The sequence below is a fragment of the Nilaparvata lugens genome, chromosome 7 (assembly GCF_014356525.2).
Source record: "Nilaparvata lugens isolate BPH chromosome 7, ASM1435652v1, whole genome shotgun sequence".
Taxonomy (NCBI): Eukaryota; Metazoa; Arthropoda; class Insecta; order Hemiptera; family Delphacidae; genus Nilaparvata; species Nilaparvata lugens.
Window position 1 is genome coordinate 5639987 of NC_052510.1, and position 16543 is coordinate 5656529.

Below are 16543 nucleotides of genomic sequence, written 5' to 3' on the forward strand. Positions count from 1 at the left end.
GGAAGGGGAAATCTATTTTTAGAAAGAGAGAGAGAGAGAAAGAGATATATCTCTCTCTTTTCAACCCCCTCACCTCCACTGGGCAGGGGGAAGGGGAAATCTATTTTTAGAAAGAGAGAGAGAGAAAGAGATATATCTCTCTCTTTTTAGCAGAGAGCAGAGCGCACGTGTCTAGACGTGGGGAGAGGGTGAGGAGTGAGCGCACGTGCATTAGAAATATGGATTCACTTTAATTTGACAGTAGAGAATTTTTTCCCTCTCAAAGAGATTTTTTTTCCCTCATCTAGCATTCACCTCAATTTGTTAGCATGGGAATATGGATTCACTTTAATCTGTCAGTATAGCAATATGGATTCACTTTAATCTGTCAGTATAGTAATATGGATTCACTTCAATCTGTCAGTGAGAGTGAGAGAATTTCTCAATTCACTTCAATCTGTCAGTATAGCATTAGATGTAGAAATATGGATTCACTTTAATCTGTCACCAAGGGAATTTTTCCCTCTCAAAGAGATTTTTTTCCCTCATCTAGCATTCACTTTAATTTGACAGTATAGCATTAGATGTAGAAATATGGATTCACTTTAATCTGTCAGTATAGAGAGGGAATTTTTCCTCCAAAAAGGGAAATTTTTTTTCCCTCACCTGGGCAAGGGGAAGGGGAGAGAGAGAGAGAGAGAGAAAGAGATATATCTCTCTCTTTTCAACCCCCTCACCTCCACTGGACAAGGGGAAGGGGAAATCTATTTTTAGAAAGAGAGAGAGAGAAAGAGATATATTTCTCTCTCTTTTCAACCCCCTCACCACCACTGGGCAGGGGGAAGGGGAAATCTATTTTTAGAACACCCCCCACCCTGCGGGCGGGGGGAAGGGGTGGCGGGATGGACGAGGGGGAGAGGGGGGAGGGGGTTTTGGAGCAAAAAAGCTTCCCAGTGATCCCAGAATCCCTCTACTACTATTGGTGCAGCAATAAATCTGTATGAGAGAATATTAGATGAATTAGATAAAGGAAATTACTCCTCGGCTGTTCTCTTAGACCTCTCGAAGGCCTTTGATCGTGTCGATTTCAAGGTCCTGCTGATTAAATTGCAAGGCCTGGGAGTGAGAGGTATCCCCTACCAACTATTGGAATCATACATAACTGAACGCATTCAGTATGTCACCATATCTTCGACCTCTGGAGAAGTTTCCTCTTCCAAAATGAAACTTAAATTTGGCGTCCCTCAGGGTTCAATCCTGGGCCCGCTACTCTTCCTTCTGTATATTTCTGATGTTCATTCAGCGGTATCTGACAGAGTTCACTTGACACTATATGCTGACGACACAACTCTTTTTTCTCAGATAAAGATGTGAATAATTTGAAATAGACATGAACATCTCCACAAATGCTGTTGTTCAGTATTTCAATGAAATCTGTTTATCAATTAATTCTACAAAAAGTCAAACTATCCACTTCAAATCTGCCGCTACTCTTCCTCAATTATGTATTGGAGAAGATAAAATTGAGTGCACGGATACAGTTAATATGTTGGGGGTGTACTTTGATGACAGGTTGACATGGACAATGCATGTTGATAATATTGTGAAGAAAATAAGTAAAAGTCTCTTCCTCTTAAGAAATCTTGCGAAGTATGTCCCACAAAACACCGTTAAAGTTGCATACTTCGCTACTTTTTACTGTTACCTCACATATGGTATAGAGCTTTGGGGTTGTACCACAAAGGAAAATATGCAGAGGGTCTTTGTACTACAAAAGAGGGCAATACGGTATATAGCGGGCCTTGGATTTAATCACCCCTGTAGAGATGCGTTCAGATCATTGTCGCTGCTGACGGTGCCTTCGATTTACATGTTTAGAATGATCATGCATACTGTAAAAAATAGAATGGACCTTACACTTATCTCCGATACGCACTCCTACAACACTAGAGGCAGAGACAACTTTGCGATTCAGCCGCATAGGAGGAAGCTTTTTGAGGGTAAGCCTAGTTACTCAGGCTGCAAATTTTATAATAAGCTTCCTATACATTTAAAGCGTGCATCCACCAGCATTCCTCTTAATAGATTTAAAACCGACCTTCAAAAATATTTTATATACAAAGCCTACTACACGGTGCAGGAGTATTTGGAGGATCATTGAAGGAATCGCTACTATTTTAATTAGTAGACTATATTTATACTTGTAATAATTTGACGACGTTCAACTGTTTGCTTGTGTAATAATGAGTACACTGTGTTGAATGGATTGAATATCTATCTATCTATCTATCTATCTATCTATCTATCTATCTATCTATCTATCTATCTAGTTTCTTTGTACCACAGATTTATTGTGATCAAGTTTGTGGGAACCTCTTTCCTAAAAAAGAGTTACATTTAATTTGGTTTATCTTTGATTTACCTCTCCTTTGATTCTAATACAGGCTATTAAGTATTTTTGGTTGAGATGAATTTATCAATAGCTCTATCACTGAATCGAGTAAGCCTATGTCTATCAAGCTGGAAGTATGGATAAATTATTGCATTAGTGGAATAAAGTGTTTTTATCTCAATAAAATTTATATTTAATAGAATACAAATTAATGTCTTTAATCTAGAATTTAGATAGTATTCCATCCAATAAAAAATCGATACAGTAACAAAAGTTAGAGATCATACATTGATAAGCTAATAGAAACTACTATGATCTAGGAAGAATCAATCTACATGTTATGACGTCATTAATTAGTTGTGGGGCCTGAAGTAATAGTAGGTATTGTTATGGAGCAGCACACATTCTTGTCTACTATCTATCGACGGCTGTTGGATGACGCAATGATTATAACAGCTGATTTTCATTTCTGTGTGTGGCCCTGAACATGTAAACTTTGAAGGAACGTAGGAAAGAGTCCTGAAGTTGGATAATAAATTTGATATTATTTGCCATAAACTTGGTCCTGAACATAACGAACACAACTAAAAAAAAAAATCGGTGAACACATAAAAAAGTTATTGAATGTCAAAATTTGAGGCTCGATTTTTATTTATATAGATTAATTCACCTAATTTACATGTAGATGAGTTTTCAATTTAGAAAAATAGGAAGTGTTCACATAACTATTCTAATATTACTCTGAATTTGAACTGATTCCCCCCATATTTTGTGTTGATCCAAGAAGTTGCTACGATAATAATACAAAAAAGTGAATGTCTCAAAACAAAAATCAATCACTTGTTTCAGCAAAATATATTATAAATGATTAGTTCTGATTAACGGAAATGTATTCGTGATATAATATACCCTAGTATTTGATCAATTTACTGTTGCAGGAATGAAAATTACTTCACCAATCTGGCTGAATTGAAAAGAGAGAGACTGAATTGTTTTATTGAAAAGAGAAAGGTGACATACCCGGTAGCCGATGCTGAGCTCTATAGCAAATACCTTGACCATCTCCACCAATTGGGATGTATTCCTGTTGCCGCTAATAGTCCCAGTAAGTCAGGTGAGCTCAACATTCATTCAAATTATGAAGTTGGACTTGATTTCAATCCATTTATCTCAAACTGTGATTGCTTGAGCTTGGTAATTCAAGTCATAGTTATTCTGTCATCACTTCACATCACAAAATAGATTGATCTCTTATTCTTTCTCCCTCTGTTTTTAGTAACATGAAGTCAACTGGATATTCCTATTGCTCTCAAGTGAGCGGATATAAGTTAGACATCAATTTATGATTATTAAATTAGTCATAGTCAAATGAAGTCATTCAACCTTCATTGAATCTAATATTTGATTTAGATTCACGTGCAACTGGGCCATAGACAACAACATGTTTCTCAATTGATTTTCAACTATATAAATTATTCTATTAACAAATAATAATTAATGTTTTATCATTTTTGTAGAAGCTAGTGCAGAGATTGACACAGATCTGAGCGGTAAGATAGTTTTGGTGAGTGAAGCTTCCTCGGATATTGGAGCCGCCATTGCTGAGAAGCTGGCTCTGTGCAATGCAAAGGTCGCCATGTTTGCTGCAAATTTTGAGCAACTGGAAAATTTGAAGAAAAAATTGCAGCAGGCTGGAGCTAGCCATGTGCTTGCTATGAAAGTTGATGTCACTAGTTCGAGTGAGGTGAGATTTTTCAATTTCTTTCAACTATCTTGTTTTATAATTTAGTGTAAAATTGGTGTGTGAAGATGAAAATAATGTATTCTGAGCAATTAGATAGAGGCCTCTGGAATAGCTGTGACCCCTGGCCTTCCCTGCATGCGACTGATCACTGGAGTTTTGGTGGTGGGGTCAAGGAACTCGGCAGTCTACTTTTTCCCAAAGTCGGATGATTCCATTCTATGCTCATTACTGGACAATGTCCACAGTGAGAGAGAAGGAATGATATGTAAGAGTGAGAAAGTCAGTCCCACTTCTACCTGCTCTCTTACAGCGTTTGAAATGCCAGGATCACAACTATTCACGAGGTCTTTCTTTATCACACTAATTATTGTTGAGTAATCAAATCCCTGGCCTTTTGATTCTTACAAATATTTTCTAAAATTACAGATACAGTATCAATTGTTTTTCCCCAAAATTCACTAAATTAAACAATGTCTGTTCATAGAAACTCTCACTGCCACAAAACCACATTTCAATTGAATCAGAATGCATGTCAAACCACATATACAGTGCATACAGGGAATCTAGGGTTCAGGTGAATCTCTAGGGTTTTTATTATATTTTTTTATCTACTTGTTTTTGTGATGTATGGATAAAAATAGATTGAGTTCAATCTGTTAAAACTTCCAATTATTTATTTAGGAAAAATGGCATTAATCGATAACTTGCATTACAAAAGATGTAGTTAGTAAATTATCCAAATTACGGTACGGTTGCTTCTAATAACGTAAGATTGGGTGGTATTATACGTTATTAATGTTTTTTATAACTTTTAAAGTGAAAAACACTCACATTCTTTGGTGTGGCGAGGACCGTTTCGTGCTCTCAATGAGAATGTGCAACACCAGCACGAAACGGTCGTCGCCAAACCAAAGAATGTGAGTGTTTTTCACTTTGAAGTTATAAAAATGCATTAATAATAATATTAGTGAAAACAAGATGGATAACCAACAACGGTATTAAACGTTATGAATTCTCGTATTTATTCATTTCTCAATCTGTTTTGTATTTGAAGTCAGTGCATTCATTTTGTTCAATAGCAGTTGAATTAAAGTACAATTCAATCCAGGATTAAATCGAAATAGGGTTGCATTCATTATAATGTGTACAGTTGGCTGATTATTCAAACACAGAATGAAATAAAACTGCTATTAAGCACATGGGCCTACTTGTCATAAAAGTATATAAAAACGAATATTTGTTTTAATAAATCACAAAGGAGACTGGGAATGTGAGATTATAAAAATTGTATGTTTTTCAGGTGAAAAATGCAGTCGAAATCATTGAAAATTGTTGGGGTCCAGTGGAAATTCTAGTGGACAATGGCAACTGCATGTATTATCAGGTGATGAAGAACTGCGACGTTGCCAAGTGGTGCAAGATGGAAGATGTGAATGGCAAGGGATCGCTCAATTGTCTGGCAGCTGTTGTTGGAGGCATGGCTGAGAGGAAAAGTGGCCGCATTGTCAATATCACATCAGATGCTGGCAAAGTTGTAAGTTGAAATGAATAATATCCAATCTCAGTTACAGAGTCAAGTATTCAAACGTGCTTATTGGGGACACCTCTCTAGTCACATTCACTTGAATGGCAAGAAGCACTCATGTTTTTATTTATAACCAATGCTGACAGTTTGCATTAAATTGCTGAATGCAGCTATACCAGCTGACAACAGATTACTGACCAACAGTTGAACAAATCTGTATTTATTAACTTAACTTTTGTTGAGCTCTCCTTATGCAAGTGGAGTGTTACATGATAGTATTCAGGACTTCCTATATATACCTCTATTGGTAGTATACAGGAGGTCCTATAGTAGTTCAAGTGTTAATAAAATAAATTCACTCAAATTATAACCACATGTAAGAGCAAATCAAAATATTGCGTTGTGAAACAATTAATAATTTCAAATATATTCATTTGTATAGCTTCATGTTATCTTCATAAGTAATTATCTTGCTCCTGGCTAAAAGTGCGTCTATTAAATTCAACCCTGATAAAGTGATGTCATCTAACAAAACCAATGCCTCGAGAACCAATGAGTTTATTAATCAATGGTTAAATTTGATAAATTCACTAAAAACTTGCCAATCTGTGCTAAGTATGTAAGTTGAACAACTTGGAAGTAGCTTTCAATACAATTCATTAGTCATGTATACCAGTGTTATCGGATGGGCACGTTAAACTGTCGGTCCCGGCTGAAGTATGACAGTCGTGAGGCCCATTGACGGCGTAAATTATATATTCAGGCGGTGGGACCTTCCCGAAAGGGACTCCCCACCAACAAAAGCCATACGAATTTACTTTTTACTAGTACCCAAAACCTGAAGAGTCTCAAGAACTAATGATCACAGTAATCATTTTTGAATTGTTTTCCGTTTGAGTTTCTGTTCTACTTAAATATATTTCATCTGATACAAGACTGACTTAATTTGACAAAAAGCAAAAACTGCGTTCTTTGTTGAAATCAGATTTAGAATAATTCGACTTTTACCAAAACTTCATAAACCCTCTCAATGAAAAGTCTCTATCGTTTTAAACAATGCAACATCTTTCCATTAAATGGTTAGACAATTATAACATCCCAAAATTGTTCAACAGTCTTGTTTAATAAACCAGTGTTGATTTATTTTGTCTAGACTCAGCGCTTAAACCTAGTGCTGAAAACGCCGTTAGATGGTGCCACCTGTATTTTGACTTTATTTTTCTTCTTTCGTTCATTTCCATAGCATACACATTTCACTGGTATGCATCAGATATTTTTCAGGGCTTTCTATTTGTTTGTTTTTTACAATTTTTACTTTTAGTTTTATTGTTTTGTTCATTTTTGTTTGCTTTTCATTTGGTTTTAGGTGATGGAAAAATTTGATTTTTCTAGTAGTGTGGAGACTCTGAACCCATCAGATGTGGCTAATGCAGTGGTATCTGCCCTCAAGCAGCCATTTTCATGTTCAATATTGAAGTAATCAACAGGCACCTACTCAATATTTCACTTCTATTGGCACATTATTCATAACAATATACTAGTGATTTCCACCAAGGATCTATTATCATAATATTAGTCTTATATCCAAAGTGAAGTAGGTACTCCTTTTTGTAGGAACCAATAATCTTGTCATCGAAGACTTTTTCATAGTTTTTCTACTTTTCCATTGGAATGATTAATTTTTTGATTGTTACATGTGCAGGCCTTTAAATATTTTCAATTATATTTTTTGTTTTGATTGATGTGAATCACAAATTGTTGTGTACACTTTAGTATTGTAGAAGTGGGGGTAAAATTTGTTGAAATATATTACCTGCTCAATATTCCATAATAAATGAATTCTTGATGTTACAAGGGATTATTACAATATAAAATACTGAAAATCGTAATATCATATTCATTTTCTAAATAAAAATATCAAAATTAGTATTGTAGTTGAAATAAACTCAACAAAAATGTTGTAACTTATACTGATACAATTCGAAACTTTTCTTTATTTCACTTTTATATCAGTTATTAATTGTTACTATATTATTAATGTCTATTCTATAATTTGCTACAGTATTTCCAATGACTTCTTATTCTAATTTGGTTGTCTTAGTTTGAATTACAAATTATTGATTATAATTTTGTAGAAGTAGTGGTAGAATTTGTTGAAATTTCAGACCTGCTTGATTTATCATAGACATAATTCTTTAACATAAAGTATAGTAAATCACTCACTAATATTTCTATTAGTAAGTTGACGTATTCCTTTAAGATTGAACTCTATAATCCTCAAATAAAATGTTATCTTTTTTATAATTTTGTTCAATCATTTGTCATACCTCTTATCGTTTTTCATTCGCAATTAACTTATTTTGGCTTCCATTTTTTCCATTTAATTTTGTTGTACAGTATTTATTTGAATTGTAGAATAATTGTAGTTTTGTTGATCATGATTTAGTATGTGTAGAATTCATTAGAATCACGGACTATCTATTATTATAGTGAGGTGAAAAATGGCAGTGAAGAAAGATGTGAGAACAGGTTTGTCGATTCTCTATAATTTGGCCTCACTATAGTAGTTTTTCCACTTTCAGGATCATATGTATAATTTTATTTATTGAAATTGAAAATATTTCCCTATAGCTTTATTGAAACATCGCGAGAGGTGTCTTCCGTCGTGTGTAAGGTATAGATGGTTGAATCTTGACAATAATTGGCTCTCACCATTAAAGTGTTCTGAAATAGATACTCATTTGTGGTTGTTATAACCATATTAATCCATGTGGAGTATTAATAGGTAACAGTGAGTATTTAGTGTCTATCTGTGTCGCTTCCCGCGTCGTGGCAAGGCATTACAACTCTGGAGCAGGCGTCAACAGACGGCAGTCAAATGAGCTGCCTTGTCACAAACCTCCCATCTCATTTTGGGCAAAAGGTAATCCTTATTACGTTCATTGAGAACGGATTGAAACTGTGCGTGTGGAAAAATTACAATTCCAAGCTGAACTTTGTCAATCAACTGATGAGGATGGTTATTAAAATGTCCAGCTGCATTTGGAAACACTTTCGTATTTTCCACAAATGGTCATTTTCTTGGAAGCAGACCTGACATTTTTTTCAACGGTGTATTTTGGAGCACTGAAATTTGCTGGCATGCCAGAGGGCGGCTTCACCATTTTTTTTTTTTTTTTATTCAAAACACCAAAAATTTTGAATTTTCCCATTTCATCTCAAAAACCTTGTGTTTTCTGTATAGCATTCTCTTTAAAATTGAAGAGAATGAAATTTCAAATAATGTAAGTGTTCAAGAATTGATTTTCACTTTTCTGAACGACTTTTACCTAGGATTAATGATTTTCAACCGCCTTGATGAGCTGTAGTAGGAGGACATCCGATCAGTGATCATTGTGTCAAAAGTTATGTGTGTTAAAAATTGTGATCCTCGAGGTATCCTTATACGCGCCTATCCACAAAGAGGAAATACTGTAATTGAGTGCATCTAACAGGTAATTTTGATAGAACATAACCCTTGAATAACACAGTATGAGCCAAAATATAGATTTATTTGGTTAGGAAAGCTTTAGGATAGGTATTACAATGGAAAATGTGTATTTTGGCAGTAGGACATATGCAGTTTCCGTTTCTATTTTTGCGAGTATATTCTCCTTCTCTCTATAGCCTACTATTTCAAATTCCTGAGCAATCATATTCAGAATTAATAATTGATCTTACACATGATATGTGATTTCCCATTACTATATAATAGGTAATCCAAGTTGTATAGAGTAAACCAGTAAAATAGAATGTTTACAAAATTTAAAAATAAATCTTGAAAACACCCCTTTTTGAAAAGCTGTAGCTACAAAACCAAAATATTTAGAATCCTGTGCGACCATTCAATTAATTGAAAAATGTATTGTCCTAGAGTTTGTAGAGAACGCTTATTTTTTTCGAAAAAAGTGCAAGGATTTTGAGATGAAATGGAAAAGTCTCAAAATTTGTTTTTGAGGTTTTTTAGAGGTGGAGAAGCCTTTTTGCGTTTCAGCAAATTACAGATTTGAATTCAGCGCTCCAAAATACACATAAAACGTCCAGAAAACTTCTTTCGTGAAGTTTCCTAAGAAATTCTATTTTATTGGACTAATAATTAAGATGTATTCCACGAATTTGAATTGATAGGGTTTATTAAAAATATGGTATATGCAGTCTACGGAACATCAAATATAGAACATTGAATAGAAAGTAGAAAGCTGTAAAAACCTTTTTTTTGATAAGCTGAATTTCCCACCTATGGCAGAAAAACTTATACAGTACTCGACAAGAATCTATTAGGATTAATATTTTTCATCAAAATTGATGCAAAAAAAGGTCAAATTGAAGGAAAGGTAAAAAATTACATTTTAAAATGAGAAAGGCTACGGTACTGCTGTACATCAAACAAAATATCATGAATCAATTCTTTCCAATAACTGGTTAACAAGATATTCATATATATAGGTACCGTACTTTCTATTCTGAAATGTTTTAACTTTTTGGCTGGCTGGGTTAAAAACCTTTAGCCAGATTTGTCTAGACTTGGAAAAACGGTTCTCTGGTAGGACTACTGTTTTGTCAACGATGAAAAATCAAGATTTCCGCTAATTTTTTATCTACTAAATTAACAATTTTTAGAAAAAAACTCGTGAATTGCAAATTCACAGGACTAATGCATAATATTCGATCCATAGTGAGTTTTGGCTTGAAGGCGGGATTGAACCATTTGATTTTTCCCGCAAAATGTTTGAATAATATCGTCGAGAAAACATAAGTTTTATGGAGTATACCTATAAGAAAAACAGACAAATTAATACGGTACTCTATTATCTACTGATCGAAGTTTATGGCATTATAATGGCCGGCCGTGATTAGGAAATGAGCAATTTCTCTTGCATTAGCATTTCAGCAGTCAAGCGGTTCGGCAGTAACTTATTTTCTGTTTTTATAATTATTTCATAATTATTCAGAAGGAAGAAAACTTGTGAATGTAAGTTATTGAAAATTTGATTAGTTTCAAATACTTTTAATACAGTACTTCTACTCTGTACGGTAGGCCTACCTATTTATCCATAAATGAAATTTAATATTGTTGACTGCATTACTGTACCGTATGAGTTTACAGCAAATAGTCTAGCCTATATACATTTCTCAAACATTTTTAAAATTTGCCAATTCTTAATTTCTAATTCTCGCAATATTTTTTTTAGTTTCCAATTAAACATTTCAAGCATCTAATTAAACATAATTGAAATTAAATATTGATAGAAAAGGTATTAGTAGAAAAAGTGAAGATGTAGGCCTAACCAATTTTTATCACATACGGTCTCGTGCAGTAATTCATGTAAACTTAAATAGTGGATTTACTAAATTTTTGTTGTAAGACTCACTTAATACTAGCATACTTATAAATTATGGTACATTTAATGTTTTTTATAAATTAATACTGATAGTTCAAAGTGAGTCTCACTTGAATCAGGTTGTTTTGGAACTTGAGAATTCTGGTTAATCGGGTTGAGTATGACTAATAAACAGAGCTGCGTTTGTAAAGGGGTTCCAAACTGACTTAGGCTTTTCAAAAAGTTATTTCGAAGTCCATATCAAACTGTCAGTCGATCTGTTCTGAAGCAGACATCCTCTGAACGGGAGTGTTGAGATTCAGAGAAAGTACCTAACTACTGTAGGGCAAGGCCCCAACTATGAACAGGCGATATAGACGTGTTTATTTTTCTCAGCTTGTTAACAGGATGCATATTACTGTCCCTTAAATTATACTAGTGCTCTTTTTATTCTGAAGACGTGCAAACAAAATAAATTCAGCGCGTCTATGTAGGGGCTTATAACTTATCTATTATGAGCAATTCAATAATACACACACACACACGCCCAAAATAATTTTGTAGAGGTTAAGCTTGCATTTGTATAGATTCCATAGATGCAAATTGAAAAGTTTTCCTTATTACAATACAATTTAAAACTAGATATTTTTATAATCGGCTACTTACAAAGGCGCTACAGCCCTGCGTGGACCTTGGCCTTCTTAACAATTTGCCTCCATTCATCCCTCTGATTGTTCAGTCTCTTCAAGCTCATCACAACTAAGCACGCCAGATCTTTTTCTACATCCTGTAGCCAACGTGTTCTCGGGCGACCTCTTTTCCTCTTTACTATATTAAATTTTCAATTATCATATCTAATGAATTTATAGGGTTATGTGCTCCAGTCGCGACTAATTGAGCCGCGCGGCCAGAGTCGTCACCAAGGAATTGCAGCTCTGAATTAGAGGAATAATTTATTCATGTTTTACTGTTGTCATGTTTTTTCAGGAGAGTTTCAATAGTGAAGGAAATTGCTAGTGTTGGCAACTCGAGTGAATGATTTTTGGGCGTGAAAATCTACTGGATGGTTGATCTGATTCTGATGAAAATGGAAATAACCGAAGTGGAAATGGACGGCTATGACAGCCAAGGATGTCTCCATGAGATTTTTCGGAGACAAGCGAGGAAAACTCCCAATAATTATGCATATTATGGATGGGTAAGTCTTTGTATTTTTCATTTATTGGACTGTTGACTAGTCCAGTATCAATGATAGATAGGTTAAATTTGCATATTTAGTAGACCTCATTGAATTCAATAATGGGACACAATTTCTCAGTTGTTTAACAATTTATATCAGTTAGTGATAGCATTTGTTGAATATGCAAGTACCTGACATTGTTATTGAGGAACTTTTCCATATTGCTTTTAATGTAGGCCTACTTAAATTCAATGAAAATAAAATTAAAATCTTTATTTCACCAAAATACAAAATCACTTGAAATACTTCAATTATTAATACAATAATAACTGAAATATACAGTAGATACATAATCATGGAAATGAATAATACATTTCGATTGAATAAATAGAATTGGCACAGCTAGCAATGCGAACTTGTGCGCTAGCTGTGAGTTCATTTTTGACATATTTTTTTTAAAACTTGCTTGCAAAATGATAAATCTGCAAACAATAAGATTAGTATAAAGAAAATAACAAATACAAAGGCAAAAATTAAAATAAAATATCCCATCCGGCTACAAACCAAAACAATCAAAATGAACTAATAAAAAACGCTAATCTGACAAACAATCATTGCTCAATACCACGTGATATTATCAATGCAGTAACTAATTGACAACAGTACAGTAGGCCACATCTATGAGAATAATTTTTCCCTAACTTTACATTATAATAATAATAATAATAACTTTTATTCACTTCATTGTACAATTTTACAAAGCATAAAACATAAAAAATATCAAGTGCACTCCTCATTAGGCTAGGCCTGCGTCGAGGAGTGGTTCGTCTTATGAATTACAGAAAATATATAAGAAAAACGATTCAGCTGCTTCAAGTACTATATAGAGCTACTTACATAAATAGTATTATCTTATGCCATTAAAGCAATCTAAACAAAAATACACATCTTCCACAAAAATAAACAAATTGATTACAATGCTTAGTTTATATAGCCTAGTTTACAGAATAAAGTTAAACATATTTCAATGAAAAAAAAATGAAACGAAACAATTTATGAAGCCGATAAATACAATCTTAACCTTCTACAGAAAATCGATAAGGAGGACTCTCTAGAAATATCGAAAGGTAAAACATTAAATAAACGAGGACCCTGAAAGGCTGCATGACCAGCCGCAGATGCAGTTACACATCTCGGCTCATACAGTTTCTCTCTGGCTTGACCACGAGTTGTATATCCATGTTCAGGAGTCACTGGAAAATCTAATGGTCGTTCAAATACATATTTTAATAAGTTAAATTTATATAAATCCTCAGGGCTTAGAACTTTGAATTCTTTATAGATTAGGTTAGTGGGATATCTAACTGGTCTATTCAGACATATTTTTACAATTTTCTTATATTGCAAAATAAGGGGTTGTAAGATGGAAGATCCACAACCTCCCCATCCAACAATGCCGTATTCAATTACAGAAGAGATTAGGGCAAGGAATACCATCCTCAACTGGTACAATGGAAGAATATTTCTCAATTGAACAAACTTATAAAATGTTTTCCTTAATCTATTACAAACATAAGAAATATGTGGCTCCCACCTTAGTCGAGAATCTATCATGATGCCTAGGTATTTTACAGAATCATGAACAAAGAGAGGAACACACTGGCAATAAGACTGATTACAGTCAGGTTTATGAATAATTATTTTAAGTTGGTACTCCTCAGAGGGCTTACCAGCCATTGTGAGGTAAAAGGGTAGAACCACAGTTTTATCTTTATTTATACATAATTTATTGTGGTCACACCAATTTTTTATCTTTGCTATACCACTATTTGCTTTCTTAAATGTTTCCATCCATGAATTTCCATGAAACAGAGCTACAGTGTCATCCGCAAAAGAGTAGAGAGAGCCACAGTCTAGATCAATATTTAATAAATCATTAATATAAATTAGGAATAGAATTGGGCCAAGCACTGTTCCTTGTGGAATCCCAGCTTCAACTCTCCTATCGTTGCTAATTGTATCATCAATTTTTACGGCTTGTGACCTTAAGTTTAAGTATGACCTAAAAAATTTCAAAACTATGCCTCTAAAACCGATAATTTCCATTTTATTTAGCAAGAGTTCATGGTCCACTGTGTCGAAAGCCTTTTGGAAGTCCAGAAAGATTCCCAAGCACTTTTTTCCTCTATCTAAATGATTTATAACTTCTCTACTCACTCTAAATATTGCATCAGAAGTATTAAGGCCACTCTGAAAACCCAATTGCGAACTATTTAAGATTTTATATTTATTTAAGTAGGATATTAGTCTCGACTTTACACATTTTTCTATATAATACTCAGGCCTATACAGCAATGCTGACATGGCGTTGCTCCCGCAGGTCGCAAATGTCGGCCAAGATTCGTCTGTCCGATGTCGAATTTGTACCGAATTTTGTGAGTTGGAGTTGAAATTTATTGAGTCCCGGTAGCAAGCAACAAGTATCATGGCTGTAGGATGCAAATCAACTTAATATGGCTAATGGAAATGATGAACTACAAGCCCTGTCTTTGAGATGAAACTACAGATGTGCTGGTGTAAAACGCTTTGACCACTGGGACAATTATCAAAAGCTAAATATTGTATTAGCTAATTTTATCATGTTCATTTTCAAAAACCTTGTCTTCAACATGCGGGTGGTATAAATTGCTATATGGATAATTTATTGATATAAAAATTATCAAATTGAATTAATAGTAAAAGACTACAATTACTTGACTACATACAACACGCAACTCAAGCCATGTGGCTAGTGATGCGCGTCCAGGGCCGTCGTGGCTGGAGCACATAACCTATAAATCTATTAGATTTAATGATTAATTATATTTTTATTGACAATTCCTTGATTCTAAGACCGTGGTGAAGACATCGGGAGTAAAGTATGTTGTATGAACGTTATGGCGGCAGTTGAATTAGAAGTGTTTGCTACTATATTAAATTTTCAATTATCATATCTAATGAATTATCGAATCTAATGAATTTATAGGGTTATGTGCTCCAGTCGCGACTAATTGAGCCGCGCGGCTAGAGTCTTCACCAAGGAATTGCAGCTCTATTATTTTGCAATAATTATGTGGAAGGTGGACTAATCATACAATGCAGCAATGTGCCTGACCATTGCTGTTCCATGTTTGTGCAGTCAATGAATGACTGGTAGATGTAAGTCTTCTCATTTTGTAATTACATTGAAAATACTCGAATGTCTGGCACACACCGTTATACGTGTCTGGCTAGTGTTGGTAGTTGTGAAACGGGACTTATATAAGTAGGCTACACAAAATATAAGTACAGTGTAAAGTACTGATACAATGTATTAAAGTTATAACATACAAAATTTGTTGAATATTTTCCGGCTGAGTTGAGATTGCTATTCACTACAGACTACATAATAGATGGTTTTCTTCTATGTTTATTTGTTGTGAAGTTGCATTCTGAATGGAGTCAACTGACTGCCTACAACTTGTGCTTGGATTGCAGGCTACCGTCTTCAGTTGCATTCTTTATCACTTATCTCCTTTTTCTTATTATTTATTCAATTAAATAGACAAACAAATACATCCCAAAAAAACTATCAACTTGCAATAATTATTCCCGTTAGAATTTCTTTGATGCCCTATTTCACAAAGGAGAACTCTTAGGTGATCAATATCAGTTTTGGGTGGTAGCTATTGAATTTAATTTGTTAACACATACTATTATGTGTGTATAGCCTGCTTTCACCTAAACCTTCTCTGTCTATTCTTTAATGGTTTTCTAAATTATTAAACTTTTTCTGTCTTTATTCAATTAGGCTGTGACCGTTCTTGACGTTAAATGTTATCCAGTATTCAATACTCAACAGATATTCAATATAGGTCAAAATATTGTAATAAAATGAACATTGATCATAAATCAACCCGATATTGCAGCTTTGAATGAGTGAAATAATTCATCCATGTTTTACTGTTGTCATGTTTTTTTTCAGGAGAGTTGTAACAGAGAAAGAAATTGCTAGTGTTGGCAACTCGAGTGAATGATTTTTGGGCGTGAAAATCTACTGGATGGTTGATCTGATTCTAATGAAAATGGAAATAACCGAAGTTGAAATGGACGGCTATGACAGCCAAGGATGTCTCCATGAGATGTTTCGGAGACAAGCGAGGAAAACTCCCGACAAATATGCATGTCATTATTATATGCATGTCTTTTTCATTTTTTGGACTGTTTGACTAGTCCAGTATCAATGATAGATAGTTTAAATTCGAATATTTAGTACCAGAACTCATTGAATTCAATAATGAGACACAATTTCCCAGTTTTTCAACAATTTCTATTAGTTATTGAT

General features: G+C 34.1%; 1 protein-coding gene across 6 annotated transcripts in view; it reads left to right on the forward strand.

Moving 5' to 3' along the window:
• The window catches only part of LOC111053064 (linear gramicidin synthase subunit D-like), a 181011-nt gene that overhangs the window by 145585 nt on the left and 18883 nt on the right, over positions 1-16543 (forward strand). Inside the window, exons 19-22 of one of the 6 annotated variants that reach the window (XM_039433514.1) lie at positions 3310-3485; positions 3889-4115; positions 5416-5649; positions 7007-7932. The exons of 2 other annotated variants lie outside the window; for them this stretch is intronic. In XM_039433514.1, the coding sequence (XP_039289448.1) occupies positions 3310-3485; positions 3889-4115; positions 5416-5649; positions 7007-7120 (751 nt within the window). In that variant the 3' untranslated portion in view covers positions 7121-7932. Of the gene's footprint in view, positions 1-3309; positions 3486-3888; positions 4116-5415; positions 5650-7006; positions 7933-11987; positions 12208-16543 lie in introns of those variants that run through there. 3 more of the 6 variants (XM_039433515.1, XM_039433510.1, XM_039433517.1) reach the window with 3 other exon arrangements.